This window comes from Hemitrygon akajei, chromosome 2, assembly GCF_048418815.1.
Source record: "Hemitrygon akajei chromosome 2, sHemAka1.3, whole genome shotgun sequence".
In the NCBI taxonomy this organism is placed as follows: Eukaryota; Metazoa; Chordata; class Chondrichthyes; order Myliobatiformes; family Dasyatidae; genus Hemitrygon; species Hemitrygon akajei.
In genome coordinates this window covers 71,603,244-71,630,486 of record NC_133125.1, presented here as the reverse complement: position 1 = coordinate 71,630,486, position 27,243 = coordinate 71,603,244, and the positions used below count along the sequence as shown (strand labels likewise).

The 27,243-nt window shown below is 46.3% G+C and overlaps 1 protein-coding gene across 2 annotated transcripts in view; it reads left to right on the top strand.

Moving 5' to 3' along the window:
• LOC140737588 (paladin-like) overlaps positions 1-27,243 on the top strand; it is a 357,859-nt gene that overhangs the window by 232,444 nt on the left and 98,172 nt on the right. For both annotated transcript variants that reach the window (XM_073064040.1, XM_073064030.1), the window contains exon 10: positions 25,910-26,014. In XM_073064040.1, coding sequence (XP_072920141.1) covers positions 25,910-26,014 — 105 coding nt within the window. The remainder of the gene's footprint in view (positions 1-25,909; positions 26,015-27,243) is intronic.

Here is a 27,243-nt window from a genome sequence, read left to right as displayed (position 1 = left end):
GATATTTCCTTTTGTGGGGGATGTGGAGAGGATTATTCCTATAGTGGGGGATGTGGAGAGGATGTTTCCTACAGTGGGGGATGTGGAAGGGATTTTTCCTATAGTGGGGGATGTTGAGAGGATGTTTCCTACAGTGAGGAATGTGGAGTGGATGTTTCCTATAGTGAGGGAAGTGGAGAGGATGTTTCCTATAGTGGGGGATGTGGAACGGATGTTTCCTATAGTTTTCTGGTTGCGGAGAGGATGTTTCCTACAGTGGGGGATGTGAAAAGGATATTTCCTTTTGTGGGGGATGTGGAAAGGATGTTTCCAATAGTGGGGGATGTGGAGAGGATTATTTCTATAGTGGGGGATGTGGAGTAGATGTTTCCTATATTGGGGGATATGGAGTGGATGTTTCCTATAGTGGGGGATGTGGAGAAGATTATTCCCATAGTGGGGGATGTGGAGAGGATGTTTCCTACAGTGGGGGATGTGGAGAGCATGTTTACTATAGCGGGGATGTGGAGAGGAATATTCCCATAGTGGGGGATGTGGAGAGGATGTTTCCTATAGTGGGGGATGTGGAGTGGATGTTTCCTATAGTGGGGGATGTGGAGAGGATGTTTCCTATATTGAGGGATGTGGAGAGGATGTTTCCTACAGTGAGGGATGTGAAATTGATATTTCCTTTTGTGGGGGATGTGGAGAGGATGTTTCCTACAGTGGGGGATGTGGAACAGATGTTTCCTATAGTTTTCTGGATGTGGAGAGGATGTTTCCCATAGTGAGAGATGTGGAGAGGATGTTTCCTATAGTGGGGGATGTGAAGAGGATGATTTCTATAGTGAGGGATGTGGTGTGGATGTTTCCTATAGTCAGGGATGTGGAGTGGATGTTTCCTATAGTGGGGGATGTTGAGAGGATGTTTCCTACAGTGAGGAATGTGGAGTGGATGTTTCCTATAGTGAGGGAAGTGGAGAGGATGTTTCTTATAGTGGGGGATGTGGAGAGGATTATTCCTATAGTGGGGGATGTGGAGAGGATGTTTCCTACAGTGTGGGATGTGGAAGGGATTTTTCCTATAGTGGGGGATGTTGAGAGGATGTTTCCTACAGTGAGGAATGTGGAGTGGATGTTTCCTATAGTGAGGGAAGTGGAGAGGAAGTTTCCTATAGTGGGGGATGTGGACCGGATGTTTCCTATAGTTTTCTGGTTGCTGAGAGGATGTTTCCTACAGTGGGGGATGTGGAGAGCATGTTTCGTATAGCGGGGATGTGGAGAGGATTATTGCTATAGTGGGGGATGTGGAGTGGATGTTTCCTATAGTGGGTGGTCTGGAGTTGATGTTTCCTATAGTCAGAGATGTGGAGTGGATGTTTCCTTTAGTGAGTGATGTGTAGTGGATGTTTCCTATAGTGAGGGTTGTGGAGAGGATGTTTGCTTTAGTGAAGGATGTGGAGTGGATGTTTCCTATTGTGAGGGATGTGGAGTGGATGTTTCCTTTAGTGGGGGATGTGGAAGGGATTTTTCCTATAGTGGGGGATGTGGAGAGCATGTTTCCTATAGTGGGGGTTGTGGAGAGGATGGTTCCTGTAGTGGGGGATGTGAAGAGGATGATTCCTATAGTGACGGATGTGGTGTGGATGTTTCCTATAGTCAGGGATGTGGAGTGGATGTTTCCTATAGTGTGGGATGTGGAGAGGATGTTTCCTACAGTGACGGATGTGGAGTGGATGTTTCCTATAGTGGGGGATGTGGAGTGGATGTTTCCTATAGTGAGGGATGTGGAGAGGATGTTTCCTATAGTGACGGATGTGGAGTGGATGTTTCCTATTGTGGGGGATGTGGATAGGATGTTTCCTATATTGAGGGATGTGGAGAGGATGTTTCCTACAGTGAGGGATGTGAAATTGATATTTCCTTTTGTGGGGGATGTGGAGAGGATGTTTCCTACAGTGGGGGATGTGGAACAGATGTTTCCTATAGTTTTCTGGATGTGGAGAGGATGTTTCCTATAGTGGGGGATGTTGAGAGGATGTTTCCTATAGTGAGGGATGTGGAGAGGATGTTTCCTACAGTGGGGCATGTGGAGAGGATGTTTCCTATAGTGAGGGATGTGGAGAGGATGTTTCCTATTGTGAGGGATGTGGAATTGATATTTCCTTTTGTGGGGGATGTGGAGAGGATGTTTCCTATAGTGGGGGATGTGGAGAGGATTATTCCTATCGTGGGGGATGTGGAGTGGATGTTTCCTATAGTGGGGGATGTGGAGAGGATGTTTCCTATATAGAGGGATGTGGAGAGGATGTTTCCTACAGTGAGGGATGTGAAATTGATATTTCCTTTTGTGGGGGATGTGGAGAGGATGTTTCCTACAGTGGGGGATGTGGAACAGATGTTTCCTATAGTGGGGGATGTGAAGAGGATGATTTCTATAGTGAGGGATGTGGTGTGGATGTTTCCTATAGTCAGGGATGTGGAGTGGATGTTTCCTATAGTGGGGGATGTTGAGAGGATGTTTCCTACAGTGAGGAATGTGGAGTGGATGTTTCCTATAGTGAGGGAAGTGGAGAGGATGTTTCTTATAGTGGGGGATGTGGAGAGGATTATTCCTATAGTGGGGGATGTGGAGAGGATGTTTCCTACAGTGTGGGATGTGGAAGGGATTTTTCCTATAGTGGGGGATGTTGAGAGGATGTTTCCTACAGTGAGGAATGTGGAGTGGATGTTTCCTATAGTGAGGGAAGTGGAGAGGATGTTTCCTATAGTGGGGGATGTGGACCGGATGTTTCCTATAGTTTTCTGGTTGCTGAGAGGATGTTTCCTACAGTGGGGGATGTGGAGAGCATGTTTCGTATAGCGGGGATGTGGAAAGGATTATTGCTATAGTGGGGGATGTGGAGTGGATGTTTCCTATAGTGGGTGGTCTGGAGTTGATGTTTCCTATAGTCAGAGATGTGGAGTGGATGTTTCCTTTAGTGAGTGATGTGTAGTGGATGTTTCCTATAGTGAGGGTTGTGGAGAGGATGTTTGCTTTAGTGAAGGATGTGGAGTGGATGTTTCCTATTGTGAGGGATGTGGAGTGGATGTTTCCTTTAGTGGGGGATGTGGAAGGGATTTTTCCTATAGTGGGGGATGTGGAGAGCATGTTTCCTATAGTGGGGGTTGTGGAGAGGATGGTTCCTGTAGTGGGGGATGTGAAGAGGATGATTCCTATAGTGACGGATGTGGTGTGGATGTTTCCTATAGTCAGGGATGTGGAGTGGATGTTTCCTATAGTGTGGGATGTGGAGAGGATGTTTCCTACAGTGACGGATGTGGAGTGGATGTTTCCTATAGTGGGGGATGTGGAGTGGATGTTTCCTATAGTGAGGGATGTGGAGAGGATGTTTCCTATAGTGACGGATGTGGAGTGGATGTTTCCTATTGTGGGGGATGTGGATAGGATGTTTCCTATATTGAGGGATGTGGAGAGGATGTTTCCTACAGTGAGGGATGTGAAATTGATATTTCCTTTTGTGGGGGATGTGGAGAGGATGTTTCCTACAGTGGGGGATGTGGAACAGATGTTTCCTATAGTTTTCTGGATGTGGAGAGGATGTTTCCTATAGTGGGGGATGTTGAGAGGATGTTTCCTATAGTGAGGGATGTGGAGAGGATGTTTCCTACAGTGGGGCATGTGGAGAGGATGTTTCCTATAGTGAGGGATGTGGAGAGGATGTTTCCTATTGTGAGGGATGTGGAATTGATATTTCCTTTTGTGGGGGATGTGGAGAGGATGTTTCCTATAGTGGGGGATGTGGAGAGGATTATTCCTATCGTGGGGGATGTGGAGTGGATGTTTCCTATAGTGGGGGATGTGGAGAGGATATTTCCTATAGTGAGGGATGTGGAGAGGATGTTTCCTACAGTGAGGGATGTGAAATTGATATTTCCTTTTGTGGGGGATGTGGAGAGGATGATTCTTATAGTGGGGGATGTGGAGAGGATGTTTCCCATAGTGGGGGATGTGGAGAGGATGTTTCCTATAGTTGGGGATGTGGAGAGGATTATTCCTATAGTGGGGGATATGGAGAGGATGTTTCCTACAGTGAGGGATGTGGAATTGATATTTCCTTTTGTGGGGGATGTGGAGAGGATTATTCCTATAGTGGGGGATGTGGAGAGGATGTTTCCTACAGTGGGGGATGTGGAAGGGATTTTTCCTATAGTGGGGGATGTTGAGAGGATGTTTCCTACAGTGAGGAATGTGGAGTGGATGTTTCCTATAGTGAGGGAAGTGGAGAGGATGTTTCCTATAGTGGGGGATGTGGAACGGATGTTTCCTATAGTTTTCTGGTTGCGGAGAGGATGTTGCCTACAGTGGGGGATGTGAAAAGGATATTTCCTTTTGTGGGGGATGTGGAAAGGATGTTTCCAATAGTGGGGGATGTGGAGAGGATTATTCCTATAGTGGGGGATGTGGAGTAGATGTTTCCTATATTGGGGGATATGGAGTGGATGTTTCCTATAGTGGGGGATGTGGAGAAGATTATTCCCATAGTGGGGGATGTGGAGAGGATGTTTCCTACAGTGGGGGATGTGGAGAGCATGTTTCCTATAGCGGGGATGTGGAGAGGAATATTCCCATAGTGGGGGATGTGGAGAGGATGTTTCCTATAGTGGGGGATGTGGAGTGGATGTTTCCTATAGTGGGGGATGTGGAGAGGATGTTTCCTATATTGAGGGATGTGGAGAGGATGTTTCCTACAGTGAGGGATGTGAAATTGATATTTCCTTTTGTGGGGGATGTGGAGAGGATGTTTCCTACAGTGGGGGATGTGGAACAGATGTTTCCTATAGTTTTCTGGATGTGGAGAGGATGATTCCTATAGTGGGGGATGTGGAGAGGATGTTTCCCATAGTGAGAGATGTGGAGAGGAAGTTTCCTATAGTGGGGGATGTGAAGAGGATGATTCCTATAGTGAGGGATGTGGTGTGGATGTTTCCTATAGTCAGGGATGTGGTGTGGATGTTTCCTATAGTGGGAGATGTGGAGAGGATGTTTCCTATAGTGGGGGATGTTGAGAGGATGTTTCCTACAGTGAGGAATGTGGAGTGGATGTTTCCTATAGTGAGGGAAGTGGAGAGGATGTTTCTTATAGTGGGGGATGTGGAGAGGAATATTCCTATAGTGGGGGATGTGGAGAGGATGTTTCCTACAGTGGGGGATGTGGAAGGGATTTTTCCTATAGTGGGGGATGTTGAGAGGATGTTTCCTACAGTGAGGAATGTGGAGTGGATGTTTCCTATAGTGAGGGAAGTGGAGAGGATGTTTCCTATAGTGGGGGATGTGGAGTGGATGTTTCCTATAGTGAGGGATGTGGAGAGGATGTTTCCTATAGTGACGGATGTGGAGTGGATGTTTCCTATTGTGGGGGATGTGGAGAGGATGTTTCCTATATTGAGGGATGTGGAGAGGATGTTTCCTATAGTGACGGATGTGGAGAGGATGTTTCCTATAGTGACGGATGTGGAGTGGATGTTTCCTATTGTGGGGGATGTGGAGAGGATGTTTCCTATATTGAGGGATGTGGAGAGGATGTTTCCTACAGTGAGGGATGTGAAATTGATATTTCCTTTTGTGGGGGATGTGGAGAGGATGTTTCCTACAGTGGGGGATGTGGAACAGATGTTTCCTATAGTTTTCTGGATGTGGAGAGGATGATTCCTATAGTGAGAGATGTGGAGAGGATGTTTCCTATAGTGGGGGATGTGAAGAGGATGATTCCTATAGTGAGGGATGTGGTGTGGATGTTTCCTATAGTCAGGGATGTGGAGTTGATGTTTCCTATAGTGGGGGATGTTGAGAGGATGTTTCCTATAGTGAGGGATGTGGAGAGGATGTTTCCTACAGTGGGGCATGTGGAGAGGATGTTTCCTATAGTGAGGGATGTGGAGAGGATGTTTCCTATTGTGAGGGATGTGGAATTGATATTTCCTTTTGTGGGGGATGTGGAGAGGATGTTTCCTATAGTGGGGGATGTGGAGAGGATTATTCCTATCGTGGGGGATGTGGAGTGGATGTTTCCTATAGTGGGGGATGTGGAGAGGATATTTCCTATAGTGAGGGATGTGGAGAGGATGTTTCCTACAGTGAGGGATGTGAAATTGATATTTCCTTTTGTGGGGGATGTGGAGAGGATGATTCTTATAGTGGGGGATGTGGAGAGGATGTTTCCCATAGTGGGGGATGTGGAGAGGATGTTTCCTATAGTTGGGGATGTGGAGAGGATTATTCCTATAGTGGGGGATATGGAGAGGATGTTTCCTACAGTGAGGGATGTGGAATTGATATTTCCTTTTGTGGGGGATGTGGAGAGGATTATTCCTATAGTGGGGGATGTGGAGAGGATGTTTCCTACAGTGGGGGATGTGGAAGGGATTTTTCCTATAGTGGGGGATGTTGAGAGGATGTTTCCTACAGTGAGGAATGTGGAGTGGATGTTTCCTATAGTGAGGGAAGTGGAGAGGATGTTTCCTATAGTGGGGGATGTGGAACGGATGTTTCCTATAGTTTTCTGGTTGCGGAGAGGATGTTTCCTACAGTGGGGGATGTGAAAAGGATATTTCCTTTTGTGGGGGATGTGGAAAGGATGTTTCCAATAGTGGGGGATGTGGAGAGGATTATTCCTATAGTGGGGGATGTGGAGTAGATGTTTCCTATATTGGGGGATATGAAGTGGATGTTTCCTATAGTGGGGGATGTGGAGAAGATTATTCCCATAGTGGGGGATGTGGAGAGGATGTTTCCTACAGTGGGGGATGTGGAGAGCATGTTTCCTATAGCGGGGATGTGGAGAGGAATATTCCCATAGTGGGGGATGTGGAGAGGATGTTTCCTATAGTGGGGGATGTGGAGTGGATGTTTCCTATAGTGGGGGATGTGGAGAGGATGTTTCCTATATTGAGGGATGTGGAGAGGATGTTTCCTACAGTGAGGGATGTGAAATTGATATTTCCTTTTGTGGGGGATGTGGAGAGGATGTTTCCTACAGTGGGGGATGTGGAACAGATGTTTCCTATAGTTTTCTGGATGTGGAGAGGATGATTCCTATAGTGGGGGATGTGGAGAGGATGTTTCCCATAGTGAGAGATGTGGAGAGGAAGTTTCCTATAGTGGGGGATGTGAAGAGGATGATTCCTATAGTGAGGGATGTGGTGTGGATGTTTCCTATAGTCAGGGATGTGGTGTGGATGTTTCCTATAGTGGGAGATGTGGAGAGGATGTTTCCTATAGTGGGGGATGTTGAGAGGATGTTTCCTACAGTGAGGAATGTGGAGTGGATGTTTCCTATAGTGAGGGAAGTGGAGAGGATGTTTCTTATAGTGGGGGATGTGGAGAGGAATATTCCTATAGTGGGGGATGTGGAGAGGATGTTTCCTACACTGTGGGATGTGGAAGGGATTTTTCCTATAGTGGGGGATGTTGAGAGGATGTTTCCTACAGTGAGGAATGTGGAGTGGATGTTTCCTATAGTGAGGGAAGTGGAGAGGATGTTTCCTATAGTGGGGGATGTGGAGTGGATGTTTCCTATAGTGAGGGATGTGGAGAGGATGTTTCCTATAGTGACGGATGTGGAGTGGATGTTTCCTATTGTGGGGGATGTGGAGAGGATGTTTCCTATATTGAGGGATGTGGAGAGGATGTTTCCTACAGTGAGGGATGTGAAATTGATATTTCCTTTTGTGGGGGATGTGGAGAGGATGTTTCCTACAGTGGGGGATGTGGAACAGATGTTTCCTATAGTTTTCTGGATGTGGAGAGGATGATTCCTATAGTGAGAGATGTGGAGAGGATGTTTCCTATAGTGGGGGATGTGGAGAGGATTATTCCTATCGTGGGGGATGTGGAGTGGATGTTTCCTATAGTGGGGGATGTGGAGAGGATATTTCCTATAGTGAGGGATGTGGAGAGGATGTTTCTTACAGTGAGGGATGTGAAATTGATATTTCCTTTTGTGGGGGATGTGGAGAGGATGATTCTTATAGTGGGGGATGTGGAGAGGATGTTTCCCATAGTGGGGGATGTGGAGAGGATGTTTCCTATAGTTGGGGATGTGGAGAGGATTATTCCTATAGTGGGGGATATGGAGAGGATGTTTCCTACAGTGAGGGATGTGGAATTGATATTTCCTTTTGTGGGGGATGTGGAGAGGATTATTCCTATAGTGGGGGATGTGGAGAGGATGTTTCCTACAGTGGGGGATGTGGAAGGGATTTTTCCTATAGTGGGGGATGTTGAGAGGATGTTTCCTACAGTGAGGAATGTGGAGTGGATGTTTCCTATAGTGAGGGAAGTGGAGAGGATGTTTCCTATAGTGGGGGATGTGGAACGGATGTTTCCTATAGTTTTCTGGTTGCGGAGAGGATGTTTCCTACAGTGGGGGATGTGAAAAGGATATTTCCTTTTGTGGGGGATGTGGAAAGGATGTTTCCAATAGTGGGGGATGTGGAGAGGATTATTTCTATAGTGGGGGATGTGGAGTAGATGTTTCCTATATTGGGGGATATGGAGTGGATGTTTCCTATAGTGGGGGATGTGGAGAAGATTATTCCCATAGTGGGGGATGTGGAGAGGATGTTTCCTACAGTGGGGGATGTGGAGAGCATGTTTACTATAGCGGGGATGTGGAGAGGAATATTCCCATAGTGGGGGATGTGGAGAGGATGTTTCCTATAGTGGGGGATGTGGAGTGGATGTTTCCTATAGTGGGGGATGTGGAGAGGATGTTTCCTATATTGAGGGATGTGGAGAGGATGTTTCCTACAGTGAGGGATGTGAAATTGATATTTCCTTTTGTGGGGGATGTGGAGAGGATGTTTCCTACAGTGGGGGATGTGGAACAGATGTTTCCTATAGTTTTCTGGATGTGGAGAGGATGTTTCCCATAGTGAGAGATGTGGAGAGGATGTTTCCTATAGTGGGGGATGTGAAGAGGATGATTTCTATAGTGAGGGATGTGGTGTGGATGTTTCCTATAGTCAGGGATGTGGAGTGGATGTTTCCTATAGTGGGGGATGTTGAGAGGATGTTTCCTACAGTGAGGAATGTGGAGTGGATGTTTCCTATAGTGAGGGAAGTGGAGAGGATGTTTCTTATAGTGGGGGATGTGGAGAGGATTATTCCTATAGTGGGGGATGTGGAGAGGATGTTTCCTACAGTGTGGGATGTGGAAGGGATTTTTCCTATAGTGGGGGATGTTGAGAGGATGTTTCCTACAGTGAGGAATGTGGAGTGGATGTTTCCTATAGTGAGGGAAGTGGAGAGGAAGTTTCCTATAGTGGGGGATGTGGACCGGATGTTTCCTATAGTTTTCTGGTTGCTGAGAGGATGTTTCCTACAGTGGGGGATGTGGAGAGCATGTTTCGTATAGCGGGGATGTGGAGAGGATTATTGCTATAGTGGGGGATGTGGAGTGGATGTTTCCTATAGTGGGTGGTCTGGAGTTGATGTTTCCTATAGTCAGAGATGTGGAGTGGATGTTTCCTTTAGTGAGTGATGTGTAGTGGATGTTTCCTATAGTGAGGGTTGTGGAGAGGATGTTTGCTTTAGTGAAGGATGTGGAGTGGATGTTTCCTATTGTGAGGGATGTGGAGTGGATGTTTCCTTTAGTGGGGGATGTGGAAGGGATTTTTCCTATAGTGGGGGATGTGGAGAGGATGTTTCCTATAGTGGGGGTTGTGGAGAGGATGGTTCCTGTAGTGGGGGATGTGAAGAGGATGATTCCTATAGTGACGGATGTGGTGTGGATGTTTCCTATAGTCAGGGATGTGGAGTGGATGTTTCCTATAGTGTGGGATGTGGAGAGGATGTTTCCTACAGTGACGGATGTGGAGTGGATGTTTCCTATAGTGGGGGATGTGGAGTGGATGTTTCCTATAGTGAGGGATGTGGAGAGGATGTTTCCTATAGTGACGGATGTGGAGTGGATGTTTCCTATTGTGGGGGATGTGGATAGGATGTTTCCTATATTGAGGGATGTGGAGAGGATGTTTCCTACAGTGAGGGATGTGAAATTGATATTTCCTTTTGTGGGGGATGTGGAGAGGATGTTTCCTACAGTGGGGGATGTGGAACAGATGTTTCCTATAGTTTTCTGGATGTGGAGAGGATGTTTCCTATAGTGGGGGATGTTGAGAGGATGTTTCCTATAGTGAGGGATGTGGAGAGGATGTTTCCTACAGTGGGGCATGTGGAGAGGATGTTTCCTATAGTGAGGGATGTGGAGAGGATGTTTCCTATTGTGAGGGATGTGGAATTGATATTTCCTTTTGTGGGGGATGTGGAGAGGATGTTTCCTATAGTGGGGGATGTGGAGAGGATTATTCCTATCGTGGGGGATGTGGAGTGGATGTTTCCTATAGTGGGGGATGTGGAGAGGATATTTCCTATAGTGAGGGATGTGGAGAGGATGTTTCCTACAGTGAGGGATGTGAAATTGATATTTCCTTTTGTGGGGGATGTGGAGAGGATGATTCTTATAGTGGGGGATGTGGAGAGGATGTTTCCCATAGTGGGGGATGTGGAGAGGATGTTTCCTATAGTTGGGGATGTGGAGAGGATTATTCCTATAGTGGGGGATATGGAGAGGATGTTTCCTACAGTGAGGGATGTGGAATTGATATTTCCTTTTGTGGGGGATGTGGAGAGGATTATTCCTATAGTGGGGGATGTGGAGAGGATGTTTCCTACAGTGGGGGATGTGGAAGGGATTTTTCCTATAGTGGGGGATGTTGAGAGGATGTTTCCTACAGTGAGGAATGTGGAGTGGATGTTTCCTATAGTGAGGGAAGTGGAGAGGATGTTTCCTATAGTGGGGGATGTGGAACGGATGTTTCCTATAGTTTTCTGGTTGCGGAGAGGATGTTGCCTACAGTGGGGGATGTGAAAAGGATATTTCCTTTTGTGGGGGATGTGGAAAGGATGTTTCCAATAGTGGGGGATGTGGAGAGGATTATTCCTATAGTGGGGGATGTGGAGTAGATGTTTCCTATATTGGGGGATATGGAGTGGATGTTTCCTATAGTGGGGGATGTGGAGAAGATTATTCCCATAGTGGGGGATGTGGAGAGGATGTTTCCTACAGTGGGGGATGTGGAGAGCATGTTTCCTATAGCGGGGATGTGGAGAGGAATATTCCCATAGTGGGGGATGTGGAGAGGATGTTTCCTATAGTGGGGGATGTGGAGTGGATGTTTCCTATAGTGGGGGATGTGGAGAGGATGTTTCCTATATTGAGGGATGTGGAGAGGATGTTTCCTACAGTGAGGGATGTGAAATTGATATTTCCTTTTGTGGGGGATGTGGAGAGGATGTTTCCTACTGTGGGGGATGTGGAACAGATGTTTCCTATAGTTTTCTGGATGTGGAGAGGATGTTTCCTACAGTGGGGGATGTGGAGAGGATGTTTCCCATAGTGAGAGATGTGGAGAGGATGATTCCTATAGTGGGGGATGTGAAGAGGATGATTCGTATAGTGAGGGATGTGGTGTGGATGTTTCCTATAGTCAGGGATGTGGAGTGGATGTTTCCTATAGTGGGGGATGTTGAGAGGATGTTTCCTACAGTGAGGAATGTGGAGTGGATGTTTCCTATAGTGAGGGAAGTGGAGAGGATGTTTCTTATAGTGGGGGATGTGTAACGGATGTTTCCTATAGTTTTCTGGTTGCTGAGAGGATGTTTCCTACAGTGGGGGATGTGGAGAGCATGTTTCGTATAGCGGGGATGTGGAGAGGATTATTCCCATATAGGGGGATGTGGAGAGGATTATTGCTATAGTGGGGGATGTGGAGTGGATGTTTCCTATAGTGGGTGGTCTGGAGTTGATGTTTCCTATAGTCAGAGATGTGGAGTGGATGTTTCCTTTAGTGAGTGATGTGTAGTGGATGTTTCCTATAGTGAGGGTTGTGGAGAGGATGTTTGCTTTAGTGAAGGATGTGGAGTGGATGTTTCCTACTGTGAGGGATGTGGAGTGGATGTTTCCTATAGTGGGGGATGTGGAAGGGATTTTTCCTATAGTGGGGGATGTGGAGTGGATGTTTCCTATAGTGGGGGATGTGGAAGTGTTGTTTCCTATAGTGGGGGATGTTGAGAGGATGTTTCCTACAGTGAGGAATGTGGAGTGGATGTTTCCTATAGTGAGGGAAGTGGAGAGGATGTTTCCTATAGTGGGGGATGTGGAACGGATGTTTCCTATAGTTTTCTGGTTGCGGAGAGGATGTTTCCTACAGTGGGGGATGTGAAAAGGATATTTCCTTTTGTGGGGGATGTGGAAAGGATGTTTCCAATAGTGGGGGATGTGGAGAGGATTATTCCTATAGTGGGGGATGTGGAGTAGATGTTTCCTATATTGGGGGATATGGAGTGGATGTTTCCTATAGTGGGGGATGTGGAGAAGATTATTCCCATAGTGGGGGATGTGGAGAGGATGTTTCCTACAGTGGGGGATGTGGAGAGCATGTTTCCTATAGCGGGGATGTGGAGAGGAATATTCCCATAGTGGGGGATGTGGAGAGGGTTAATCCTATAGTGGGGGATGTGGAGTGGATGTTTCCTATAGTGGGGGGTCTGGAGTGGATGTTTCCTATATTCAGGGATGTGGAGTGGATGTTTCCTATAGTGGGGTGTCTGGAGTGGATGTTTCCTATATTCAGGGATGTGGAGTGGATGTTTCCTATAGTGAGGGATGTGGAGTGGATGTTTCCTATAGTGAGGGATAGGGAGAGGATGTTTCCTATAGTGAGGGATGTGGAGAGCATGTTTCCTATAGCGGGGATGTGGAGAGGATTATTCCCATATAGGGGGATGTGGAGAGGATTATTGCTATAGTGGGGGATGTGGAGTGGATGTTTCCTATAGTGGGTGGTCTGGAGTGGATGTTTCCTATAGTCAGGGATGTGGAGTGGATGTTTCCTATAGTGAGGGTTGTGGAGAGGATGTTTCCTACAGTGGGGGATGTGGAGAGGATGTTTCCTATAGTGGGGGATGTGGAAGGGATTTTTCCTATAGTGGGGGATGTGGAGTGGATGTTTCCTATAGTGGGGGATGTGGAGAGGATGTTTCCTTTAGTGAAGGATGTGGAGAGGATGTTTCCTATAGTGGGGGATGTGGAAGGGATTTTTCCTATAGTGGGGGATGTGGAGTGGATGTTTCCTATAGTGGGGGATGTGGAGTGGATGTTACCTACAGTGGGGATGTGGAGTGGATGTTTCCTATAGTGGGGGATGTGGAGTGGATGTTTCCTACAGTGGGGATGTGGAGTGGATGTTTCCTATAGTGAGGGAAGTGGAACGGATGTTTCCTATAGTTTTCTAGTTGCGGAGAGGATGTTTCCTACAGTGGGGGATGTGGAGAGCATGTTTCCTATAGCGGGGATGTGGAGAGGATTATTCCCATATAGGGGGATGTGGAGAGGATTATTGCTATAGTGGGGGATGTGGAGTGGATGTTTCCTATAGTGGGTGGTCTGGAGTGGATGTTTCCTATAGTCAGGGATGTGGAGTGGATGTTTCCTTTAGTGAGTGATGTGTAGTGGATGTTTCCTATAGTGAGGGTTGTGGAGAGGATGTTTGCTTTAGTGAAGGATGTGGAGTGGATGTTTCCTATTGTGAGGGATGTGGAGTGGATGTTTCCTATAGTGGGGGATGTGGAAGGGATGTTTCCTATAGTGGGGGAAGTGGAGAGGATGTTTCCTATAGTGGGGGTTGTGGAACGGATGTTTCCTATAGTTTTCTGGTTGCGGAGAGGATGTTTCCTACAGTGGGGGATGTGAAAAGGATATTTCCTTTTGTGGGGGATGTGGAAAGGATGTTTCCAATAGTGGGGGATGTGGAGAGGATTATTCCTATAGTGGGGGATGTGAAGTAGATGTTTCCTATATTGGGGGATATGGAGTGGATGTTTCCTATAGTGGGGGATGTGGAGAAGATTATTCCCATAGTGGGGGATGTGGAGAGGATGTTTCCTACAGTGGGGGATGTGGAGAGGATGTTTCCTACAGTGGGGGATGTGGAGTGGATGTTTCCTATAGCGGGGATGTGGAGAGGAATATTCCCATAGTGGGGGATGTGGAGAGGGTTATTCCTATAGTGGGGGATGTGGAGTGGATGTTTCCTATAGTGGGGGGTCTGGAGTGGATGTTTCCTATATTCAGGGATGTGGAGTGGATGTTTCCTATAGTGGGGTGTCTGGAGTGGATGTTTCCTATATTCAGGGATGTGGAGTGGATGTTTCCTATAGTGAGGGACGTGGAGTGGATGTTTCCTATAGTGAGGGATAGGGAGAGGATGTTTCCTATAGTGAGGGATGTGGAGAGCATGTTTCCTATAGCGGGGATGTGGAGAGGATTATTCCCATATAGGGGGATGTGGAGAGGATTATTGCTATAGTGGGGGATGTGGAGTGGATGTTTCCTATAGTGGGTGGTCTGGAGTGGATGTTTCCTATAGTCAGGGATGTGGAGTGGATGTTTCCTATAGTGAGGGTTGTGGAGAGGATGTTTCCTACAGTGGGGGATGTGGAGAGGATGTTTCCTATAGTGGGGGATGTGGAAGGGATTTTTCCTATAGTGGGGGATGTGGAGTGGATGTTTCCTATAGTGGGGGATGTGGAGAGGATGTTTCCTTTAGTGAAGGATGTGGAGAGGATGTTTCCTATAGTGGGGGATGTGGAAGGGATTTTTCCTATAGTGGGGGATGTGGAGTGGATGTTTCCTATAGTGGGGGATGTGGAGTGGATGTTACCTACAGTGGGGATGTGGAGTGGATGTTTCCTATAGTGGGGGATGTGGAGTGGATGTTTCCTACAGTGGGGATGTGGAGAGGATGTTTCCTATTGTGAGGGATGTGGAGAGGATGTTTCCTACAGTGGGGGATGTGTAGAGGATGTTTCCTATAGTGGGGGATGTGGAAGGGATTTTTCCTATAGTGGGGGATGTGGAGTGGATGTTTCCTATAGTGGGGGATGTGGAAGTGTTGTTTCCTATAGTGGGGGATGTTGAGAGGATGTTTCCTACAGTGAGGAATGTGGAGTGGATGTTTCCTATAGTGAGGGAAGTGGAACGGATGTTTCCTATAGTTTTCTAGTTGCGGAGAGGATGTTTCCTACAGTGGGGGATGTGGAGAGCATGTTTCCTATAGCGGGGATGTGGAGAGGATTATTCCCATATAGGGGGATGTGGAGAGGATTATTGCTATAGTGGGGGATGTGGAGTGGATGTTTCCTATAGTGGGTGGTCTGGAGTGGATGTTTCCTATAGTCAGGGATGTGGAGTGGATGTTTCCTTTAGTGAGTGATGTGTAGTGGATGTTTCCTATAGTGAGGGTTGTGGAGAGGATGTTTGCTTTAGTGAAGGATGTGGAGTGGATGTTTCCTATTGTGAGGGATGTGGAGTGGATGTTTCCTATAGTGGGGGATGTGGAAGGGATTTTTCCTATAGCGGGGGATGTGGAGTGGATGTTTCCTATAGTGGGGGAAGTGGAGAGGATGTTTCCTATAGTGGGGGTTGTGGAACGGATGTTTCCTATAGTTTTCTGGTTGCGGAGAGGATGTTTCCTACAGTGGGGGATGTGAAAAGGATATTTCCTTTTGTGGGGGATGTGGAAAGGATGTTTCCAATAGTGGGGGATCTGGAGAGGATTATTCCTATAGTGGGGGATGTGGAGTAGATGTTTCCTATATTGGGGGATATGGAGTGGATGTTTCCTATAGTGGGGGATGTGGAGAAGATTATTCCCATAGTGGTGGATGTGGAGAGGATGTTTCCTACAGTGGGGGATGTGGAGAGCATGTTTCCTATAGCGGGGATGTGGAGAGGAATATTCCCATAGTGGGGGTTGTGGAGAGGATTATTCCTATAGTGGGGGATGTGGAGTGGATGTTTCCTATAGTGGGGGGTCTGGAGTGGATGTTTCCTATATTCAGGGATGTGGAGTGGATGTTTCCTATAGTGGGGTGTCTGGAGTGGATGTTTCCTATATTCAGGGATGTGGAGTGGATGTTTCCTATAGTGAGGGATGTGGAGTGGATGTTTCCTATAGTGAGGGATAGGGAGAGGATGTTTCCTATAGTGAGGGATGTGGAGAGCATGTTTCCTATAGCGGGGATGTGGAGAGGATTATTCCCATATAGGGGGATGTGGAGAGGATTATTGCTATAGTGGGGGATGTGGAGTGGATGTTTCCTATAGTGGGTGGTCTGGAGTGGATGTTTCCTATAGTCAGGGATGTGGAGTGGATGTTTCCTATAGTGAGGGTTGTGGAGAGGATGTTTCCTACAGTGGGGGATGTGGGGAGGATGTTTCCTATAGTGGGGGATGTGGAAGGGATTTTTCCTATAGTGGGGGATGTGGAGTGGATGTTTCCTATAGTGGGGGATTTGGAGAGGATGTTTCCTTTAGTGAAGGATGTGGAGAGGATGTTTCCTATAGTGGGGGATGTGGAAGGGATTTTTCCTATAGTGGGGGATGTGGAAGGGATGTTTCCTATAGTGGGGGATGTGGAGTGGATGTTACCTACAGTGGGGATGTGGAGTTGATGTTTCCTATAGTGGGGGATGTGGAGAGGATGTTTCCTATAGTGGGGGGTCTGGAGTGGATGTTTCCTAAATTCAGGGATGTGGAGTGGATGTTTCCTATAGTGAGGGATGTGGAGTGGATGTTTCCTATAGTGAGGGATAGGGAGAGGATGTTTCCTATAGTGAGGGATGTGGAGTGGATGTTTCCTATAGTGAGGGATGTGGAAGGATTGTTTCCTATAGTGGGGGATGTGGAGAGGATGTTTCCTACAGTGAGGGATGTGGAATGGATATTTCCTTTTGTGGGGGATCTGAAGAGGATGTTTCCTATAGTGGGGGATGTGGAACGGATGTTTCCTATAGTTTTCTGGATGTGGAGAGGATGTTTCCTACTGTGGGGGATGTGTAACGGATGTTTCCTATAGATTTCTGGATGTGGTGAGGATGATTCCTATAGTGAGAGATGTGGAGAGGATGGTTCCTATAGTGGGGGATGTGAAGAGGATGATTCCTATAGTGACGGATGTGGTGTGGATATTTCCTATAGTCAGGGATGTGGAGTGGATGTTTCCTATAGTGACGGATGTGGAGTGGATGTTTCCTATAGTGGGGGATGTGGAGAGGATGTTTCCTATAGTGAGGGATGTGGAGAGGATGTTTCCTACAGTGAGGGATGTGAAATTGATATTTCCTTTTGTGGGGGATGTGGAGTGGATGTTTCCTATAGTGAGGGATAGGGAGAGGATGTTTCCTATAGTGAGGGATGTGGAGTGGATGTTTCCTATAGTGAGGGATGTGGAAGGATTGTTTCCTATAGTGGGGGATGTGGAGAGGATGTTTCCTACAGTGAGGGATGTGGAATGGATATTTCCTTTTGTGGGGGATCTGAAGAGGATGTTTCCTATAGTGGGGAATGTGGAACGGATGTTTCCTATAGTTTTCTGGATGTGGAGAGGATGTTTCCTACTGTGGGGGATGTGGAACGGATGTTTCCTATAGATTTCTGGATGTGGTGAGGATGATTCCTATAGTGGGGGATGTGGAGAGGATGTTTCCCATAGTGAGAGATGTGGAGAGGATGTTTCCTATATTGGGGGATGTGGAGAGGATGGTTCCTATAGTGGGGGATGTGAAGAGGATGATTCCTATAGTGACGGATGTGGGGTGGATATTTCCTATAGTCAGGGATGTGGAGTGGATGTTTCCTATAGTGACGGATGTGGAGTGGATGTTTCCTATAGTGGGGGATGTGGAGAGGATGTTTCCTATAGTGAGGGATGTGGCGAGGATGTTTCCTACAGTGATGGATGTGAAATTGATATTTCCTTTTGTGGGGGATGTGGAGTGGATGTTTCCTATAGTGAGGGATATTGAGAGGATGTTTCCTATAGTGAGGGATGTGGAGTGGATGTTTCCTATAGTGAGGGATGTGGAAGGATTGTTTCCTATAGTGGGGGATGTGGAGAGGATGTTTCCTACAGTGAGGGATGTGGAATGGATATTTCCTTTTGTGGGGGATCTGAAGAGGATGTTTCCTATAGTGGGGGATGTGGAACGGATGTTTCCTATAGTTTTCTGGATGTGGAGAGGATGTTTCCTACTGTGGGGGATGTGGAACGGATGTTTCCTATAGTGAGGGATGTGGAGAGGATGTTTCCTACAGTGAGGGATGTGGAATTGATATTTCCTTTTCTGGGGGATGTGGAGTGGATGTTTCCTATAGTGGGGGATGTGGAGAGGATGTTTCCTATAGTGAGGGTTGTGGAGAGGATGTTTGCTTTAGTGAAGGATGTGGAGTGGATGTTTCCTATTGTGAGGGATGTGGAAGGGATTTTTCCTATAGTGGGGGATGTGGAGTGGATGTTTCCTATAGTGGGGGAAGTGGAGAGGATGTTTCCTATAGTGGGGGTTGTGGAACGGATGTTTCCTATAGTTTTCTGGTTGCGGAGAGGATGTTTCCTACAGTGGGGGATGTGAAAAGGATATTTCCTTTTGTGGGGGATGTGGAAAGGATGTTTCCAATAGTGGGGGATGTGGAGAGGATTATTCCTATAGTGGGGGATGTGGAGTAGATGTTTCCTATATTGGGGGATATGGAGTGGATGTTTCCTATAGTGGGGGATGTGGAGAAGATTATTCCCATAGTGGCGGATGTGGAGTGGATGTTTCCTATAGTGAGGGATGTGGAGAGGATGTTTCCTACAGTGGGGGATGTGGAGAGCATGTTTCCTATTGCGGGGATGTGGAGAGGAATATTCCCATAGTGGGGGATGTGGAGAGGATTATTCCTATAGTGGGGGATGTGGAGTGGATGTTTCCTATAGTTGGGGGTCTGGAGTGGATGTTTCCTATATTCAGGGATGTGGAGTGGATGTTTCCTATAGTGAGGGATGTGGAGTGGATGTTTCCTATAGTGAGGGATAGGGAGAGTATGTTTCCTATAGTGAGGGATGTGGAGTGGATGTTTCCTATAGTGAGGGATGTGGAAGGATTGTTTCCTATATTGGGGGATGTGGAGAGGATGTTTCCTACAGTGAGGGATGTGGAATGGATATTTCCTTTTGTGGGGGATCTGAAGAGGATGTTTCCTATAGTGGGGGATGTGGAACGGATGTTTCCTATAGTTTTCTGGATGTGGAGAGGATGTTTCCTACTGTGGGGGATGTGGAACGGATGTTTCCTATAGATTTCTGGATGTGGAGAGGATGATTCCTATAGTGGGGAATGTGGAGAGGATGTTTCCCATAGTGAGAGATGTGGAGAGGATGTTTCCTATATTGGGGGATGTGGTGTGGATGTTTCCTATAGTGGGGGATGTGGAGAGGATGTTTCCCATAGTGAGAGATGTGAAGAGGATGATTCCTATAGTGACGGATGTGGTGTGGATGTTTCCTATAGTGGGGGATGTGGAGAGGATGTTTCCTATAGTGAGGGATGTGGAGAGGATGTTTCCTACAGTGAGGGATGTGAAATTGATATTTCCTTTTGTGGGGGATGTGGAGAGGATGTTTCCTACAGTGGAGGATGTGGAACAGATGTTTCCTATAGTTTTCTGGATGTGGAGAGGATGATTCCTATAGTGGGGGATGTGGAGAGGATGTTTCCCATAGTGAGAGATGTGGAGAGGATGTTTCCTATAGTGGGGGATGTGAAGAGGATGATTCCTATAGTGAGGGATGTGGAGAGGATGTTTCCTATAGTGGGGGATGTGGAGAGGATGATTCCCATAGTGAGAGATGTGGAGTGGATGTTTCCTATAGTGGGGGATATGGAGAGGATGTTTCCTATAGTGAGGGATGTGGTGTGGATGTTTCCTATAGTGGGGAATGTGGAACGGATGTTTCCTATAGTTTTCTGGATGTGGAGAGGATGTTTCCTACTGTGGGGGATGTGGAACGGATGTTTCCTATAGATTTCTGGATGTGGTGAGGATGATTCCTATAGTGGGGGATGTGGAGAGGATGTTTCCCATAGTGAGAGATGTGGAGAGGATGTTTCCTATATTGGGGGATGTGGAGAGGATGGTTCCTATAGTGGGGGATGTGAAGAGGATGATTCCTATAGTGACGGATGTGGGGTGGATATTTCCTATAGTCAGGGATGTGGAGTGGATGTTTCCTATAGTGACGGATGTGGAGTGGATGTTTCCTATAGTGGGGGATGTGGAGAGGATGTTTCCTATAGTGAGGGATGTGGAGAGGATGTTTCCTACAGTGAGGGATGTGAAATTGATATTTCCTTTTGTGGGGGATGTGGAGTGGATGTTTCCTATAGTGAGGGATATTGAGAGGATGTTTCCTATAGTGAGGGATGTGGAGTGGATGTTTCCTATAGTGAGGGATGTGGAAGGATTGTTTCCTATAGTGGAGGATGTGGAGAGGATGTTTCCTACAGTGAGGGATGTGGAATGGATATTTCCTTTTGTGGGGGATCTGAAGAGGATGTTTCCTATAGTGGGGGATGTGGAACGGATGTTTCCTATAGTTTTCTGGATGTGGAGAGGATGTTTCCTACTGTGGGGGATGTGGAACGGATGTTTCCTATAGTGAGGGATGTGGAGAGGATGTTTCCTACAGTGAGGGATGTGGAATTGATATTTCCTTTTCTGGGGGATGTGGAGTGGATGTTTCCTATAGTGGGGGATGTGGAGAGGATGTTTCCTATAGTGAGGGTTGTGGAGAGGATGTTTGCTTTAGTGAAGGATGTGGAGTGGATGTTTCCTATTGTGAGGGATGTGGAAGGGATTTTTCCTATAGTGGGGGATGTGGAGTGGATGTTTCCTATAGTGGGGGTAGTGGAGAGGATGTTTCCTATAGTGGGGGTTGTGGAACGGATGTTTCCTATAGTTTTCTGGTTGCGGAGAGGATGTTTCCTACAGTGGGGGATGTGAAAAGGATATTTCCTTTTGTGGGGGATGTGGAAAGGATGTTTCCAATAGTGGGGGATGTGGAGAGGATTATTCCTATAGTGGGGGATGTGGAGTAGATGTTTCCTATATTGGGGGATATGGAGTGGATGTTTCCTATAGTGGGGGATGTGGAGAAGATTATTCCCATAGTGGCGGATGTGGAGTGGATGTTTCCTATAGTGAGGGATGTGGAGAGGATGTTTCCTACAGTGGGGGATGTGGAGAGCATGTTTCCTATTGCGGGGATGTGGAGAGGAATATTCCCATAGTGGGGGATGTGGAGAGGATTATTCCTATAGTGGGGGATGTGGAGTGGATGTTTCCTATAGTTGGGGGTCTGGAGTGGATGTTTCCTATATTCAGGGATGTGGAGTGGATGTTTCCTATAGTGAGGGATGTGGAGTGGATGTTTCCTATAGTGAGGGATAGGGAGAGTATGTTTCCTATAGTGAGGGATGTGGAGTGGATGTTTCCTATAGTGAGGGATGTGGAAGGATTGTTTCCTATAGTGGGGGATGTGGAGAGGATGTTTCCTACAGTGAGGGATGTGGAATGGATATTTCCTTTTGTGGGGGATCTGAAGAGGATGTTTCCTATAGTGGGGGATGTGGAACGGATGTTTCCTATAGTTTTCTGGATGTGGAGAGGATGTTTCCTACTGTGGGGGATGTGGAACGGATGTTTCCTATAGATTTCTGGATGTGGAGAGGATGATTCCTATAGTGGGGAATGTGGAGAGGATGTTTCCCATAGTGAGAGATGTGGAGAGGATGTTTCCTATATTGGGGGATGTGGTGTGGATGTTTCCTATAGTGGGGGATGTGGAGAGGATGTTTCCCATAGTGAGAGATGTGAAGAGGATGATTCCTATAGTGACGGATGTGGTGTGGATGTTTCCTATAGTGGGGGATGTGGAGAGGATGTTTCCTATAGTGAGGGATGTGGAGAGGATGTTTCCTACAGTGAGGGATGTGAAATTGATATTTCCTTTTGTGGGGGATGTGGAGAGGATGTTTCCTACAGTGGAGGATGTGGAACAGATGTTTCCTATAGTTTTCTGGATGTGGAGAGGATGATTCCTATAGTGGGGGATGTGGAGAGGATGTTTCCCATAGTGAGAGATGTGGAGAGGATGTTTCCTATAGTGGGGGATGTGAAGAGGATGATTCCTATAGTGAGGGATGTGGAGAGGATGTTTCCTATAGTGGGGGATGTGGAGAGGATGATTCCCATAGTGAGAGATGTGGAGTGGATGTTTCCTATAGTGGGGGATATGGAGAGGATGTTTCCTATAGTGAGGGATGTGGTGTGGATGTTTCCTATAGTCAGGGATGTGGAGTGGATGTTTCCTATAGTGAGGGATGTGGAGAGGATGTTTCCTACAGTGAGGGATGTGGAATTGATATTTCCTTTTGTGGGGGATGTGGAGAGGATGTTTCCAATAGTGGGGGATGTGGAGAGGATTATTCCTATCGTGGGGGATGTGGAGAGGATGTTTCCTATAGTGGGGGATGTGGAGAGGATGTTTCCTATAGTGAGGGATGTGGAGAGGATGTTTCCTACAGTGAGGGATGTGAAATTGATATTTCCTTTTGTGGGGGATGTGGAGAGGATTATTCCTATAGTGTGGGATGTGGAGTGGATGTTTCCTATAGTGAGGGATATGGAGAGGATTTTTCCTACAGTGTGGGATGTGGAGAGCATGTTTCCTATAGCGGAGATGTGGAGAGGATTATGCCCATAGTGGGGGATGTGGAGAGGATTATTGCTATAGTGGGGGATGTGGAGTGGATGTTTCCTATAGTGGGGATGTGGAGAGGATGTTTCCTATAGTGGGGGATGTGGAGAGGATTTTTCCTATAGTGGGGGATGTGGAGTGGATGTTTCCTATAGTGGGGGATGTGGACTGGATGTTTCCTATAGTGGGGATGTGGAGAGGATGTTTCCTATAGTGGGGGATGTGGAGTGGATATTTCCTATAGTGGGGGTGTGGAGAGGATGTTTCCTATAGTGGGGGATGTGGACTGGATGTTTCCTATAGTGGGGATGTGGAGAGGATGTTTCCTATAGTGGGGGATGTGGAGAGGATGTTTCCTATAGTGGGGGATGTGGAGTGGATGTTTCCTATAGTGGGGATGTGGAGTGGATGTTTCCTATGGGGGGGGGGGGATTTTAAGACCATATGGAGCACCTCCGTATAAAATTTGCCGCTTTAGAACAGAGATGAGGAGGAATTCTTGTAGTCAGTATGTGATGAACCTGTTAAATTCATGGCCACAGATAATTGTGGGGACTGTGGTCGCGCTGATATGCAACGAGTGAAAGCAACACACTGAGTCGAGCAGGGTCTGGTTGTGCTGTTTACTGTTTCAACCCACGCGCTCTCTTAAGTGCCCGCTCCCTGCATCCCCTGCTCTTTGTGGGGCGGAAGTGAAGTTGGCTCCCAGGCCAAGGTCTGCCCCTCACTCAGAGCCCCCGGTTGACGCTGGCTGCTGACTTGTCTGCGACTGTTGGAGTCGGTTCCCTTGCCGCATGGGTGAGCTGCCACATGACCTCCCCCCCCCACCCCCCGCACCGCCAAGAACCGGTGCTAGGAGGTGCAGAGTCCACAGCCCTCACACTGTCAGTTCGTTTAGGGGGCAGGCCTCGTGGTCTGCCACCCGGGCGCTCAAGGTCTAGATGCGCCGGTTTGAGACGGTCAATGGTAAAATTCTCTTCACGACTGCCGATGTCAAGAACGCAGATCATCCCATTAAGGCGCCACACCTTGTAAGGTTCTTCGTATGGTCGCTGCAGGGCTGGTCTGTGTGCGCCTCGGCGAATGAAAACATACTTGCTCTGTTAATTAGCAACCCTTTCCCTTGGCCAATGAGTCTCACTTAAACCCTGGTGACTGAGTTAGGGTTAGAGTTGTGTTTTTGAGTTTTCCCAAATCTCAGCAACCGACTTAACCCCAACAAACATGTTTCGTGCAGTGCAAAGCTAAAATTCACTAAAAATTGTACTGTTTACTGTTGTGTGTCTTCAACCCAGTAGCAAAAATCAGGATGGCACTGTTATCCATTGCTTTCCAATGCCAGGTGTAAGATAAAGATTTAATTTTCTGCCGCTCTCTGTGAGGTGTCTGAACATTGTTCCAGTTACTGCATGGGTTTCCTCCGGATGCTCCAGTGTCCTCCCACATTCCAAAGGCATACAGTTAGGGTTGATAAGTTGTGGGCATGCTATGTTGACGCTGGAAGTGTGGCAACACTTGCAGGCTGCCACACAATCCTCACTGATTTGATTTGATGCAAACAACCCATTGAAACGGATCTTTCGATGTTTAAATGTATGTGTGACAAAACCAGTCTTTAATTGCTTCAAAGAATGTTAACATTGAAGCAAATTGTTCATTGTATTTCCTTCATCTATCTTACAGTAGGTGAAAAGTAATCAAAATTTTAAAAATAAATGTGATGCATGGCTTTGAACTTCATTGGGTTTTAAGTTACTTAAGTACCTGAAGAGATAAAAGCATGCCACAAATTGAAACTCCAAAACAAAATATATAAAAATTAAACTAATTTAAAATGAGTTAAAAGGATATTTGATACAAATCAGTTTACAAAGTGTTGAGTTGAATATGAACTCCTGCTAAAATTTCCTTCTTTTGTTAATACTTTACTCAGTGTATTAAAGTATTTTACATTTAATACCAAGGTCAGAAGTATCTAATATTGCTATCCAGGGTCACACAAAGGGGAAAGGCATGTGAGATCATGTTGATGTTGTGTTGCCCTGGGAGGTTAATGGAAGAGAGAAATCAAGTTCACTGCCTAGAAAGAGTGAGGCTAAATCACGCACACACTCACATGCACCTGTACACACATGTGCACACACCTGTTATCTCCCTCTCCCTTTCACACACACACAATTTTAAATGTCATTCAACCATACATGAATACAGGCAAATAAGACAGTGTTACACTGGAGCCAGTGTGCACAGTACTAACAGTCACATGCAGCACAAGGCACACATAAGACAGCAGTAAAATACAGTCACACCAAAACATATTGTCCAAGTCCCTGAGTCCATGAATGTTGCAGCAGTCTGCAGTTAAACAATGCATCTTGTCTTCTGCCTCGTAAGCTAAGGTGAGTGGTGGAAATGACAAGAGATGTGACAAGGGCATTGTTATTTCTGTGAGCTGAACTTATCCTGTCAAGCATTGCACAGCTTTTGGGACACCACTTCCTGATTTGGGACACCAGTTAAGATAAAGTCAAGTCAAGTTTATTATCATTGAACTACATACTTGTATATAAAATATATAACCATATAATGTATATAGAAATGAGGTGTTAGCACAGTATTACACATAACACACAATAACTTATGAAGCATAAAAACATAGAAAACCTACAGCACAATACAGGCCCTTCGGACAACAAAGTTGTACCGAACATGTCCCTACCTTAGAAATTACTAGGGTTACTCATAGCCCTCTATTTTTTTAAGCTCCATGTACCTATCCAAAAGTTTCTTAAAAGACCCTATCGTATCTGCCTCCACCACTGTAGCCGGCAGCCCATTCAATGCACTCAGCACTCTCTGCGTTAAAAAACTTACCCCTGACATCTCCTCTGTACCTACTCCCCAGCACCTTAAACTTGTGTCCTCTTGTGCCAGCTATTTCAGCCCTGGGAAAAAGCCTCTGACTATCCACATGATCAATGCCTCTAATCATCTTATACACCTCTATCAGGTCACCTCTCATCTTCCATTGCTCCAAAGAGAAAATGCCGAGTTCATTCAACCTGTTTTCATAAGGCATGCTCCCCAATCCAGGCCACATGCTGGTAACATGAAGGTAACATGCTGGGTTGAAACAAAAGGAGAGAGTGGAAGACTGTTCCTCCAGTATTACAGACAATCTGTAGATAGTGCAGATTCACCAAGAATATCTGATTGAAATTTGCAGGTGGATACCATCGTGAAAATTTGTTCAGAAATGCATGATCTGAAGGAAATCATTTTTCTTCACAAAAAGGATGTCCTAAAGCCTGCAGAAGAGCATCAGAGACAGGTAGAGCTAACAAAATGTCCCTGCATTTCAAACAAACTCAACATCTCTTTTATCAATGAGACTGGAAACCATTTCTTGATGAGCTGCTATGTTTTAAGTTTGTGTTCACAAAAAAAAACAAAGACAACATGCACTGCAGAATTGCTGAAAGATGAAAGATGTGATTTTATATGTGCAGGAGGTTGCTTGTGCTTGAATGATTGAACCACATTTACAGGTGGCACTCATATGATGCGAGTGTCCAGTGGAATATTATCAGCCACTAGTTTTCCTCAAGTCTTTAGCACATGAGTCATAATTTACAATCTACTTTCTCTGCAGATGTAACTGTTATTTTTAGTATTTGTTATCTTTTGTTAAAAATTTTGTGCTTATACCTCTTTCACCAAATTGTTTTTGTTAGATCTCTAAACACCAGTTGGAGCAGTGTATGTAGTTCTGAGTACCAAGCTATAAGAAAGAGGTAATATTGCTCAGATTCACCAAACTATAGGAAAGAGGTGAATAGAACAGCACAGTACAGACCCTTCGGCCCACAATGTTGTGCCGACCCTTAAACCCTGCCTCCCATATAACCCCCAACCTTAAATTCCTCCGTATACCTGTCTTGTAGTCTCTTAAACTTCACTAGTGTATCTGCCTCCACCACTGACTCAGGCAGTGCATTCCATGCACCAACCACTCTCTGAGTAAAAAACCATCCCCTAATATCCCCCTTAAACTTCCCACCCCTTACCTTAAAGCCATGACCTCTTGTATTGAGCAGTGGTGCCCTGGGGAAGAGGCGCAGGCTGTCCACTCTATCTATTCCTCTTAATATCTTGCATACCTCTATCATGTCTCCTCTTATCCTCCTTCTCTCCAAAGAGTAAAGCCCTAGCTCCCTTAATCTCTGATCATAATCCATACTCTCTAAACCAGGCAGCATCCTGGTAAACCGTCTCTTTACCCTTTCCAATGCTTCCACATCCTTCCTATAGTGAGGCGACCAGAACTGGACACAGTACTCCAAGTGTGGCCTAACCAGAGTTTTATATGGAACATTTTGATTGTGAGTAGACATTGTTCTCTCTTCCCAGGAGCAGAGAATGGAGGAGAAATGATTGAAGTATACAAAATTATGAGTGGGTATAGACGCATGAAACTGAAATCAATAAAACTAGGTTTAGTGTCCCCACTATTCCACCCCTACACCCACTTGTCTCCCCACCCTAACCTCATCTCTGCTA